Raw genomic sequence first — 13565 nt, 5'->3', positions numbered from 1 at the left:
ATTAATAATTTCAAGACCGAGTTCTGTTACAAAAAGATAAAACTAAATATACCAAAAATGATCAATTTGTCATTTGCGAGCATTTTCAGTTCACTGCAACAGCCCTCATATGTTTCCTTTAATGAAAGGATGATGTGGACTTAACAAGCAGGTAACGCCATAAGACATCCTAACCCACTAGGAGCAAACAGGCTCGTTGTCTTTTGTTCAACGCTGAAGTCCTCACTCCCCTCACATCAGCAGGGTCTTTTATATAGTACCTTGCATAAAGCCAGAATTTTTCAGAAAATTTCACTGTAAAATTGTATTAGGAATTTTGGCTCGGCACAGCAGTACCCAAATAGGAAATCAGAATTGGTGCTACTGCTTGCTGCCTTGCCCTTTCCTCAGCCTGAAGATCAGAGTACTTCCTGGCATCTGGGGGAGCTGTATTGAGACATTCTCTCTGCCTGACTTGGATTTCAGAAGAGTGCCATAGCCTCTTAAAGGTACGTCTTCAGGCTCTGAAAATGGCGTGTGCATTTAGACTGGCAGAGCCCTCTACCTTTCCACACATGATATTCTCCAACAGTTTGAGGTAAGCAGCAAAGGTCTGACCTTACTCGTGTTGGTCAGCATGATTTCTTCATCGACTCCAGTTTCCCCCAGTTTCACGCATTAAGGTAGTGCCTTTGAGTGCTAGAGCTTTGAGTAATCTAAACCAGGGAGTTAAAAACAACCAGCTCCTCCTGAGTATGTTTAATTGTACATGCAGAAAAATAAATTAAAAAAAAAAAGAGGAGGTATATTTATAGGCCAAATCTAGAGGTCAGATTATAGCCTTCATCATGTTTTTGTATTACCAAGCTGGTGAAAGAGACAAAAGATAATGTATGAGTACCTAAAGAGGCTACAAACTGACATTTGTGCTGCTTAGCTCTTTTGACATCTCTTAGTATCTAAATTATATTTGCTTAGACTTCGTTAAATTAAATCAATTTTAGTTGGATTCTGTTTCATAGGTTTGCAGCTCTGATGTGATTCTTTGCACCATGCCTTTGTCACTTGTCCTTTGAAGTTTTAGCTAGAGTAATTGGGCATGTACATACTCAGCTAAATCATCTTAACTTAAGCTGTCTTCTACTCCTTTTACGGCAGGTCTCCCCTTGTGGGAAAGGAGGAAAGGCATGTGGAAGCAGGCAGGTGGCAGAGGTCTTGCACCATGGAAAGGAGCACCCTGCAGAACGAGGCAGAGCCAGGTTGCCCAAGCTCAGCTGGGCACCTGCCTTCAGGTTTAGGGGCAGCACAGGAAGCCCTTTTGGATTTGGTTTGGCTCCTCTGCAGGCAGCCTTCACTGACATGCAGCCAGTTTGTGAGCCTGAGCAGAGAATTACTGCTATGCCAGCACCAATGCAGAATCCTACTTTATTTGATGGGACTGAAGTTATTCACTTCTCTTCATCTTTTTAATTTACTTTTTAACTATTTCAGCTTTCAGTGATGATTTAGTTCTTATACAGACAAGTGCTAGAGGGAGGTAATGTATTGCATGGATTTTAAAGGGTGGAGAATGAAGTATCAAGCCACATCAAGGGAGAGTAACCCTTCCACTTTGTCTCCTTTGGCATGCAATGTCCTCTACTACTGGCTGTGAAAAAACATGTATCTACTACCACTACCAACGTAGTAGAGACTACAGTGAACAGAAGCTAGAATAAGTGTGAAGTAACTTTTCTTCACACCCTACCAGATCCTTTTACTCACATATAAACACTCATTTACGTGAAATTCTGTACCTATTAACATCAGGCTTCCCCTCTAAGTTTGATTGATTTTCCCCCACTGTGCCGGGCATAACATGAAATTGTCCCATGATTCAGTGGTTTACAGAGAAAAGAAGTTACCACTGAAAAGCCACTTTGCCATAACAGCTGCAATAGCAGACAACTACACAATCAGTTAATGATAAGAAAAAAATAAGGGGGGGGGCAATTAAATAGAACAATACCACAATGAGGCACGCTGTATTTACATGTAACATGAAAACTCATTAGCTAGAAATTAGTATACGTTTCCAAATGTGCTTTTTTCTCAGATTTCTACTGTTCCCTCATGCGCTTCCAACTGTTTACAGTGTCAGGAGCATACTACCTTCCTGTCATTTCTCTGGGAGGTGGCTCTCTTACACTGGAGGTTAAAGGGAGGAATCATTTTGATTTTTCTATCTTGAAAAAGTTTTCGGAATAGACATGTTATATAGCTCCTCTTTGTTTTTTCAGAGTGAAAGAATTGAAAAAGGCCAAGGAACTTGAAGATACACAGCAGCATCCCGTAGCAATGTGACATTGCTTTTCAGACTGTTTTCATTTTCTGTTTTTAGCAGAGACATGCAACAACAACAAAAATACCCACTGCAGTTCTGGAAATACCATCTGCAGGATTTTAACAGTAATGTTTTGGTCATTGCATTTGCACTTTCATGGACAACTTTTAATTTGTTCAGCAAGACATCTTGGAACTCAATCTTCTGTTGGATCATAGAAAAAAAAAAAAAAAGAGACACCAGGAAGAATTTGTGAGTTGCTTCATTCTCCAAGACGGAAGAAGCGATTATTTATCCTTTTCATATAGGGCTGTATTGAACAACATGTGGAACTGTACAAATATTATACCAAAAATATTGTTAAGAAAAGGTGGGAATGCACAAGCAACACAAGAATGTTGTTCCTGCACTTGTCAGTCATCTCCAAGAAACTGAAGCTTTGAGAGTCTCAGTGGAGGGGCTTAGATCAGTACATCTTTATTGGGTCCATGCATCCTCATTTCCTTCGCTCTTCTGTCCTTTGTGTTTCTTTTAAATCTCTACAGCACACTTAATGCAACTTTTTAAATCTGCAGGTTTTTAATACATCCCGTGGGAACTTACAGAAGGGGTTGGTATTTGAGATAAACGGGTAATGCATGAGAAACAGAGAGAGCAACTTAAGCAAGTTTTAAAAAGTTTCTTTTTGGTATTTTTTTACTAGAACCTGCAAAAACATATCAATTGTCATGTACTTTCTCTCATATTCAGCACTTTATTTTCTAGCCTTACTTTCATGTGCTATTATTTTAAGTTCTTGAAATAATTTTTAAGATGTGTAGCTTTTTATCTTCAGTAACTGTCAAACCTCTTGTCATTTTGCAGAGTCACATACATATGTTGCCTGGACATTTTATACCACCTAAAGATCAGAGTGGTGCTGCATTCTGGCCAGTAAATTTCTTATTTTGGCTATTTCATCAAATCTGGGCAGTTTCTGTATATATAGAAGGTAGAAATGGAAAATGACAAAATATTTGAAAGGGAATATATTGATTAATTACTAAATATTTTATTCACAAAGGGTCAATAACTTGGCAAGATAAAATTATTATTTGTATAGTTTTGTCTGAATGAACGAGAAGAGTGTGGATGTATTGTTTGTACATATTGTATATATTAAAACAAAGAGATATGTGCATGAACTCAAGAAAAAGAAATGAACAAAAGCAAAGCATTAGTGGCTATGGTCTGTAAAATGAAACAAAAACTTTATTTCACTATAAGAAACTTTATTTTAAATGTTCTTTAGAAGAACATTTTTGCTAAAGCATGACTAAATGGCAAAAAAGAGCTACTGTATTTAGACTTAGGAAAAAAAGGCAGAGCAACATTACTTTAAAAAAAAAAAAAAAGAAAAAAAAAGATATGTTTACATTTGATTTTGGCTACCAGGAGTTTGGTTTGGTTTGGTTGAATTTCATTTATTTATTCCTTCCTTCTTCCTCCTTCCCGCCCCCTTTTTTTTTTTTGCCAATGGTGCCAAGTAATGTGAATGCTAATATTGCTTAAGAAAATTAAGTTACTTTTGCAAAGCAGATAATCATAAGAGTACAAAAAAGCATATCTAGCTTAACACCATACACTCACTCCAATAAAGAACACTTAGAATGAACATAAAATGAAAAACAAAAACAAAAAAAAAAAAGAAATAGTATGAAAGTAGAAAATATGTTTCACATTTTCATATCTCCTGCTGGAAGTCAGAAAATCTAATAAAAATTGCACAAAAAAATTTAAAAAAAGTAAAAAAAAAAGATGCAAACTGATCTTGTAGGGGTGTCATGGTATATTGCTATTTCCACATAGTGAGGAGCCAAAGAAATTAGATTTTTTTTTTTTCATTAAAGTACTAACTTAAAACTGTCACAAATTCTCAACAATAGGAACCAGGTTCTGATCTTGATTACACAGGAATGTAAGGGAAGTAACTCCTGGTGGATTATGTACATGTGTCTGAGATCAGAAACTGTTCCTTTGTGCCTGGTTTGCTAGCGGCAGTTTAAATTTTCTGAATGGACTGGTGTAAATTTGAGATTGTTAGTTTTGGAATAGTTGTTCTTGCTCGATCCCGGCCACCAACTGCAATGTTTAAACACAAGGCTTGTTGTGAAGCCTAAAAATATTCACACATAAGAAACTTTTAAACTGGTGTCTTTAGAAGAAGAGTAAAAAAAAAAAAAAAAAAAAAAAGATTGTGGCAAAAAAAAAAAAACTGGGGTCAGTGCTCTTGGTGCCTTTTCTATAATTGTACCTGTTTTTAATTACTTCTTTTCACTGCCAGCATTGAATTACAGTAGATGTGCTATAGCTCATTATCAGAATTCTCTTGTACATTTCTGAACTGCTGCTTTATGACCTGATTCAATTAAAAAAAAAAAAAAGTAAAAAAGAATGGTCGGGCTCTCACACTGTGTCTGTGGGCAGCCTCATAGACTCAATTTATTGTATGGAATTAGGACTTTAAATGTTAAATTTTCCTCGCACACAAAAATGGAAATCAAGAAGAATCTCCTTTAGGATGAACAAGAAATGCTCTGTATCAATACTGGAATAACTCTGACATTCTGAAATAGAAATGTTGCTCCCATTAACCGATATGTGACGATATAGAATTGACCTTTTTCCTAACAAGAGTAGTGACCTCAGTGGAAATATTTTAATTCCCTATATTTATAAAAACAATTCAGTAATATACAGAGCTATTTCAAATTACTCTTCCAGATCCATGGGCCTGGTGGTGTATCTACTAACCTAGATCCTGCTTCAGCCAAATGTTTAAGCGTGTACTTGCTGTTAGGCATGCAAGCAATTCCATAGGGTCAACAGAAATACTTGCATGCTTGAAGCTAAGTACAGCTTCTAAGTGCTTTCTTGTGTCGGGTCATAACCCTTCAGTGTATCACTGGGGAGTTAAAAAGACTCCCAATGAAGTGAAGTGATTTTGCTCACCCTTTTCTTGATTGTGGAACTTGTGTTTTCACAGAAGATAAGTGCAGCTTCCCGGGAAAACTCAAATTCCCAAGTGCCAGGAGCCAAATCTTCTGTCTTCTGATAATGGAATTGCTCCTTTGTGAAACACACTTAACAGCAGTAATACTGTGTGAAAGAAATACAAAATATAACATGAACCCCCTCTCTGGATGCACGCTTATGGCAGTTCCACACAATAGCTGGTGCCCAATGGGGGGTCCCCAAGACTTGCATGTAAAACTAGTATAGATGTCTTCTCTTTTGTAAGTTTTATTTTTGTAACCGTGCATGTAAAGCATCACTGAATCAATGGATCTGTTGAAGAACTCAGCTGCTGGAACCATGCAAAATGTTTTGAATTGCCCTTAAAATATGGAAAATGTTTTCTGAATGCTTTATATTCTTTCTGCTGTAAATTAAAAACAAAGAAAATTTCCCCATACAAAGTGTGTGCCTTTTTTTAAAGTCTCTTCTGTTCTAGTGTAAAAGGGCGACATACTCCTTTAGTCACTGTAAGTAACTTTGAAAATAAATGTTTCTTCTTCTAGAATGTGTTTTTAAGCTGCTTGTAAGTAGCACTCTGTCCTTTAATCTAGGACATCCAGGATGAGCTGTTCCATCACCTTTCAGGGATGGAGGTGAGGCTGACTGGCCTGGAGTTTCCTGGGTCCTCCTCCTTGCCCCCATTTGAAGCCTTGCGTGACACCGGCTTTCTTCCTGTCCTCAGGCACCTCTCCTGTTGTCCACAACCTTAGAAAGATGATGGAGAGCGGCCTAGCAATAACATCTGCCAGTTCCCTCCGCACTCATGGGTGCATCCTATCGGGGCCCAAGGATTTGTGGCTATCAACTTTGCCTAAATAATCTCTAACCCATCCTCCTCAACCAAGGGAAAGTCCTCCTTTCTCCAGACTTCCTCTCTTGTTTCCAGGGTCTGGGATTCATGCCTTAGCAGTAGAGACTGAAGCAAAGAAGGCATTCAGTACCTGCCTTTCCTGTATCCTTCGTTACTCCTTGCTCATCCATGCAGGTCTCCTGCCCCGTTTGCTTGGCTTCTTGCTCATAGGGATGCGCTGATCTAGAGCTTGAAGGAAGCAATGCTTGAATATTAACCAGTTCTCCTGGATACTCACACACCAGCCTTCTAGAGCCCTAACCCATGGGATTCCTGCAAGTAGGTCCCTGAAGAGGCCAAAGTCTGTGCTCCTGAAGTCCAGTATTGCAGTCCTGCTTATTGGCCTGCTTCCTCCATGCAGGATCCTGAACTCCAGGATCCTGGTGACAACACAGCCTCTGGATCTTCATCCCTTTCTGCTTCTATCTTCCAGTATGTAACCTTTGTCTCTGGTGTATAAAACAGCATGTTTGAGAGAAACTGTCTTTCTCAAGTAGCAAACTCTTCCAGGTCTTCTGCTGAAGAGTGCTGATGTACAGTGGTGTGCTGCAGCTCCCCTGCACAGCGCTGCATGTGCAGAGCTCCATGGCGCTGTTCTGTGCTGCCCACTCAAACCTGAGGCCCTGCTGGCAGCTCACACACTCCATCCTGTGCCAGCAGCAGCTAGAGAAACCATGTACAATGCCAGCCACCTTTTCTGCTTCTTCCCTTGAGGCCCTCACCCCTAACAGAAGCTTCTCATTTTGCATATTGGCTACACTCTTACAGCTATATTGGGCTGAAGAAAGGAAAACTGTTGTAAGATCACAGATGGTAGGTACCCATCCTCTCCGAGCTTCAAAGTTACAGTTTTTGCCAAGAGGCCTACAACTACACAAAAGCATTAAAAATCCAGTAGGCCTCAAAAACAAATAGTTCTGCTCAGCTGCAGCTAGCAGCTTTGTTTGGTGGAAATTAATTGCAAAGCACTATGATATGCTGTAGTTTTTCAAATTCTGAAATACTCTATAAAAATTCCATAAGGTGACATAATACTACATAGTTGTAAATATTTGACAAGCCCTTCAATGGTACCAATTCTGCTTAGGTTTTTCTGGCACAATTTAAAGAAGTGCTGTCTATACTCATCTATGGATGACTAGTTTTCTGAGATCAGATTACTCTCAGGTCTTCTGCAGCATAAAATTCACTATCAGGACAAGATGTTGGCGTTCTTACTGAAAAACTATGCACACCTAGTACTAGAATGCTAACTCCTACACTACACAAAAAATAAGGGTAAATCTTAGAATTCATGAGGCCTGCAGATACAGAAGCCTAAGAGAGAACGTCTAATAACACAATAATAATTAGAATTAACAGCTAATTATTGCACTGATAGAAAACATAACAGATACATAAGAGATAACAGATACATAAGTTACATGACCCAACCCTCAGTAATGCAACTATTGTACCTGACTGGAAGGCTAGCCTAGCAGGGTAAAACAGCTTAAAAAATTTAATCATCTGGTCTGTGAGACTGTGTCAGTACTCTTATGAGTAAATTCTTCCAAAATCCGTAAGTGCAACAGAAGATGAGATTTCATTAAGAGTTTCTTCTGGACTATAGTGAAAATTTAACTATATTTCCCTCTAAAAGTAAATCACCATTGTTACATAATGCCACAGTTTGCTCACAGGTTCTTCTCTGCTTCCCTGTGCCTATTAATTCCTGAGTTCTCCTTTGGCATTATGTTAGGTAGACAGAAATTAAACACCCACCCAATGCTCATTCCCACCCCCCCCTCACCCACCCCCCCAGAGGAAGAGAATTGTAAGAGCAATAGTAAGGAGAAAAAAAAAACAACTGGAGATAAAAACAGCTTAATAAATGAAGGAAAAGGAAAACAAATAAACAAAAATACAGAAAGGATGCAAAGGCAATCACGCATAACCTCCCACCAGCAGACAGAGACCTTGAAAAGACACACATGCACTCATGCACGCACACACACCCTCCCCCCGTTCTGTTGCTGAGGATAATTTTATCTGGCACGGCGTATCCCACAGCTCAGCTGGGCCCTTCTCCCACCATACCCAGCCTACTTGCTGCAGGGGGTGGCATGAGAAACAGAGAAGGCCTTGACACTGTGCAGGCCAGTTCCGCAACAGCCAAAACATCGGTACGTTATCAACACTTCTTTGGCCACGAATCAAAAATACAGCACCATACAGACTGAGATGAACGTTAACACAACCCCAGCCAGGTCCAGTACTGGCATAACCCAACTAGGTCTCAGAAACGAGCCCAGCTGTACTTCTGGGCTCGGGGCACTCTAACAGACCTTCACAATTTGAATAGAAGAGAACAGAACAGAACAGTTAGGCAGGACCTACAAAGATCAAGTCCAGCTGCCCGACCTCTTCAGGGCTAACTAGAAGTTAAAGCACATTACTGAAAGCATTGCCTAAATGCCCCTCAAGCGCTGACAGGCACGGGCCATGAGCCACCTCTCTAGGAAGCCTGCGTCACCGGCTGGCCCCCCTCACTGCAAAGTTTTGTCTGTACTGCCCAGCCCGACCCTCCCCGGTGCGGATTCTGGCAGGAGCTGCGTGTCCTGCCCTCAGCAGCGGGATGCACGCAGCCGGCGTCAGGTGCCCCGTGCCGATGGGGCCGCCCTGCTTCCCTCCTCAGCGCCTTCCCTGCCTTCGGCTGAGCCGCGCACGAACGGTTACCACTAAAAAAGGACCCCCCCGCCCCGGCACACGGCGGGGTCCCGAAATCGCCCCTCGGCGTCAGCAGACCCGGGCCGGGCGCTGGGACACAACCGCGGGCAGCCAGAGGAGCGCGCGGCGGGCCGCGGGGGCAGCGCGCGCACACTGCCGGGCACGGCCACGCGCACGGCCACGCGCACCGGCAGCTGGCGGCCACCTTGACGTCACCGAGCACGACGTCAGCACCCGGCACCGCGGCCCCCAACGGCCGCGCCCCGCGCGTTGCGCCCCGCCTCGCCCCGCCCCAGGGGCGGTCCCAGACAGGGCCCCGCCCCTCCCGCGGCGTCACTTCCCGGACGCCGCCGGAGCCGCGCGCAGTTCCCGTTGGGCCCCGTCAGGACGCGGTCGGCGCGGCCCCCGCCGGCAGGATGTGAGCGTGGGCCGGGGGGCACTGGGCCGCGCCTCGGGGTCCCCCGGGGGAGCTGGGGAGCGGCCCGGGAGTGGCGGCGGCCGGCCGGGTGGGCGGGTGGCGGCGGGAGCGGGCCCAGGGCGCGGCGGCCTTTCCGGCCCGGCCCGGGTCGCTGGTGGCGGCTGGGTGTTCCTGGGCCGGTGCCGCCCGCGGGCGGAGGCTTCCGAGAGCGGCTCCGCTTCGGGCCGCGAGCGGGAGGCCGAGCCCAGGCGTAACTTGGGCTGTGCGCGCGGCGCGGGCTGGGTGCCAGACTCCTGCTCGGGTGGGGCATCCTGTCCTGTCCGGGCTTCTTTGCGACAAGCTAGGGGGGGTTCTGCCAGCCCGAGGGGTCTTCGCGGAAGGTATTGCCTTTGCAGTCAAAGAAATGAGAGACGAGTTTCTAGTGACTGGTTTGTTGTGTTTGGAACCTCAGAAAGTAGTTTTACTTCTGAGTCTATTTGGCTTTGGACCAGCGCTAAAACAGCGTGAAAGGGTGACTGAAATGCCAAAACCCAACAGCAGTTGTTTTGTCATTAGAGCATGGGCTAATTTTGAGCCTTGTCAGAGGGTACCTGGCTTGGTGCTTGTGTACGCGTATGTTTGTTTCCTTTAAATGTAAATTTGAATCCAATGTCCAAATGTGTAAAGACAGCCAACGTTCAGATTCAGCTTTCTGGATATCAGGTGACATTCAACCGTACATGTATGTGATGCAGAAAAAAATGAAAACATGGAAAAGCAAAATGAGTGCAGGTAGTTAAAAGGTAGACAATAAAAAGTCGTTAAAGCTGTGAAAATGGTATGAGAAACCACGAGGGACTGTTGCATCAATTATGAAGACGTGGAATGTTGTACCAGGTTAAAAAGGTACAACCTGAGGTTATAAGCTTCAAGCTAACCAGAGGTAAACTGTTGTACATGCTGAATGCCTCTTCCTTCTTGCGCTTTTTCTTGCTCAATGTCAACCCTTTCAAAGAACAGGAGCAGGCAACCACAAGAAGAGCACATAAATAGAACAACCATTAAGTTTCTGTACTTAATTTTTTGTAAACTGTTTTGAAGATTAGTGTTTGTGCTGGGGCAGGGGGGAACACCACTGAGCCCAACCTCTTGAATATCTGAACCCTATGAAACCCTACTGGAGTTGTCATGTGCTTTATTATAAATTATAGCATTACCCAGTCACTACTGTCTTTTAGCACATGAACCAATTCATTGGCAGGAGATTTGGCATGCAGTGTGACTTACGCCCATAGTCAGCTGCTAAAGAATCACTTCTCCAGTAGGAAAGGAAACGGCCCTGTTTATTTTAAGGATCAAAGTTTCCTGTTTTCAGGAGTGTCAGGTAACTTGTATATTCTATGCATATCAACTTAAAAACAAACAATCTGTAAAAAGCAGAATACTGATGACTTTCTTTACTGCAGGTCAGCCAGTGTTCCTGGAAGCTCAAATGTGGCTGCTGGCAGTAATCGTCGACTTCAGCAGACTCAACATCAAGTGGATGAGGTAAAAGTTTAGTTTATTAACACTGTAGTCCTTTTCCTTAGGAAACTCTGGTAACTAGAACAGATATTTTTGTCAGAGTGGTTATATAGTCATTACATAACCTGGTGAAGCTTAGTACCATTCAGCTTTCTTTATTATAGTGTCACTTTAACTCTTGAAAACTTCTTAAATAATAATCCAGCTGGAGTGGGTAAGTGGGTACCAGTGTCCAAATGCAAGTTGTGAACCCAGTGCTTGATGGATTGCCTTAAGCAAAGATAATCTTTACAGAGACCAAGCTTTCTCCTTTACAGTAGCAAAGAAGGCTCACCTCCAAATATCACATGTTGAGTCTTCAGGGAAAGCCAAAAGCCAGCCTGGCTACCAACAATATTTTTTGACATATGGTTGACTATTGTATTTAAATGCCTCAGCTCCTTCTGGAGCTAGTTAGGAATTACTTCCCAGGTTCAAGGGAATACCAGCACAACTGGCAGTACTGACACTCAAACGTCCAGCTGCAGGTGAATTCAAGAGTCTTGTCTAAGTTTCTAAGTCTGTCTTGTTTTTATAACCTAAAAGGCAATAGCTTCTACTCCTTAGAGAACATTAAGAGCACCATGTTTTGCATGCAATTGATAAAGCTGATAACTTCCTGATGTAGGTTGTTGACATCATGAGAGTAAATGTGGACAAAGTATTGGAACGAGATCAGAAGCTGTCAGAGTTGGATGACCGTGCTGATGCACTGCAAGCAGGAGCTTCCCAGTTTGAGACCAGCGCAGCCAAGCTGAAAAGAAAGTATTGGTGGAAGAACTGTAAGGTAATCATGGCTTGTACACTTACAATATTCAGTATCACAACTAACAGCATTACGGTCAGCATCTCAAATGGCAGAAGTAACAGGGACTTCAGCCAGTGTTACTTGTTACAGCATCTAGTTTTAAAACATAGCAGTGTTCTGGTAAAGCAACCAAAAGCTGGATTACCAGCCATGCTGCTTGATACAAGACACTGTCAAAGATGGTAATGGCCACAGGGAAACACGACAATCTGAGGTGTTGGGGAGCAGGAGTAAAAAGGTGAAAAATGCATAGGTTGAGTTAATACGCAGGCAAGCACTGGACTGCAGAAGGAGCTCGTTCAGTCTCCTATAGTTGTAGCTATTGGCAAAGGTTGGAGTCCTCATTGGTGAGCAATGAAGACAATGGAAAATGTGGTGTAGGATAAGAGGAGAAATGATGTTTAAGTTCGTTATTCCTGGTTTTATGGTCACCTGAAATGCGCTCTGGATGTAGGCGTAGTGGAGAAGAACTTGTTGGTCTACTCCAATTTGCCTGTGTTATACAGCTTAGCATCTCTAAGTGGTAATGGTGAATTAAAAACTGTTTACTGAAAAAGTTTTAATTACAATGTTAAATGTACCCCACAAAGCAAAAGTACTTTGCAAGGGCTGCTTTCCTGTACTCTAAAGGCCTGTTAATGGTGCTGTACTGCTTATAGTAAGTGTTGTCTGACTTTCTTCACAGATGTGGGCAATTTTGATAGCTGTTGTTCTCTTTATCATCATCATCATTATTGGTAAGTTTCACTGAAATGGGTATTTGTTATAGAATTGGAATAGATAGGGTTAATTCACTGACTAGTAAAGCTTAAAGAAAGCTGAGATATTGAGATGAAGGTATATATGTAAACTTAAAATATCAGTGACCACTTTAACTATTGTTGACTTGCAGTGAGTGGTAAATGACCACTGTAAGAGCCCCGATAGCTGAATTTCACACACCTGTGCAATGTGAAACTGAGAACCCCACTGGCCTATGAATGCCCTTGTTTTTACAGCTGCATATTGCAGAAGAAATACCATATCCCTCCCTTGACTGTCCCATCTGTCCCAGTTTCTTGCTAGATGAATCCTTTTCAGTGCAGTAGGTCCTGTTATACTAGGCAGACTTCTTTCAAGCAGAGACTTTGCTACTGCCAGGTGAAATGGTACCAAGGCTGGATCAGAATAGTAAGCCAGGGAGCATACAGCTCAGACTCTGTTTTGAATTTTAGCGTATGTACTCTCTATTTCTTGAGAGGACAAAACAAGTTTGTGCTGTAATATGGTAACACTGCAGTTCTTGTTTGTTATGATAACAAACGCTAGCAACATAGTCCTAGATGAGAAATGTGCACAAGAATACGGGAAAACTAAAAGCAGGAAAACCAATGTGGAAAACTCTTAAATTCCTCTTTACCTATCTCTAGGATCTTAAATTCTTAAAATACAGGATTGTTATCATAGAGGGCTGAAGGAGGCTGTCCACTGTTCAATTTTTCTTCTTTTTATAGTCTGGAGTGCGTTTTCATGAGTTACAGGAAGAAACTCCAGTCCACTGAAGGTGTCTGTCTTCAGCCTCTCCAATTCAAACCTGCTGTGTTTTCAGCCCATCTACTGCTGTTTAAAGCAAACCTATTCTGATTACTGAAATGCTAACTTTACCTGGTTGCCTTAAGACACTCCTAATACAAATACTAACAAGCACAGCCCGCCACTTGCACAGTGCCTTGGTGAACGGGGAGCACGGAGCTCGGGAGGAGGCGTTGGTTCTCAAAGCTTCCGAAGCTGATGCTGTAACCAGTTACAGGCTCTGTAGTCGGGGCCGGGATTTCTCCTCGATCCTCCTCTCCTGCCTACCCCCGCTCGGTGCCATTTCAGAGGGGCTCGCCCCTGCCTT

At 42.8% G+C, this 13565-nt stretch overlaps 2 protein-coding genes across 8 annotated transcripts in view; both read left to right on the top strand.

Moving 5' to 3' along the window:
- CAMTA1 (calmodulin binding transcription activator 1) overlaps positions 1-4542 on the top strand; it is a 375445-nt gene extending 370903 nt beyond the window's left edge. For all 7 annotated transcript variants that reach the window (XM_040533948.1, XM_040533944.1, XM_040533945.1 and 4 more), the window contains one exon: positions 2259-4542. In XM_040533948.1, the coding sequence (XP_040389882.1) occupies positions 2259-2322 (64 nt within the window). In that variant the 3' untranslated portion in view covers positions 2323-4542. The remainder of the gene's footprint in view (positions 1-2258) is intronic.
- A 4622-nt stretch (positions 4543-9164) lies between these two features.
- VAMP3 (vesicle associated membrane protein 3) lies at positions 9165-13374 on the top strand. Its single transcript, XM_040533526.1, has 5 exons — positions 9165-9336; positions 10782-10863; positions 11507-11665; positions 12372-12423; positions 13180-13374. Coding segments are annotated over exons 1-5 (315 nt in total). The 5' UTR covers positions 9165-9334; the 3' UTR covers positions 13200-13374.
- The last annotated feature ends 191 nt before the right edge of the window (positions 13375-13565 follow it).

This window comes from Cygnus olor, chromosome 21 (assembly GCF_009769625.2).
Source record: "Cygnus olor isolate bCygOlo1 chromosome 21, bCygOlo1.pri.v2, whole genome shotgun sequence".
In the NCBI taxonomy this organism is placed as follows: domain Eukaryota; kingdom Metazoa; phylum Chordata; class Aves; order Anseriformes; family Anatidae; genus Cygnus; species Cygnus olor.
The sequence above is the reverse complement of the archived record's forward strand: the minus strand, read 5'-3'. Positions and strand labels throughout refer to the sequence as shown.

Coding starts and splice junctions, on each gene's coding strand:
- VAMP3 (XM_040533526.1), top strand. Junction 10,864..11,506: donor CTCAACATCAAGTGGATGAG/GTAAAAGTTTAG, acceptor TTCCTGATGTAG/GTTGTTGACATCATGAGAGT. Junction 11,666..12,371: donor ATTGGTGGAAGAACTGTAAG/GTAATCATGGCT, acceptor CTTTCTTCACAG/ATGTGGGCAATTTTGATAGC.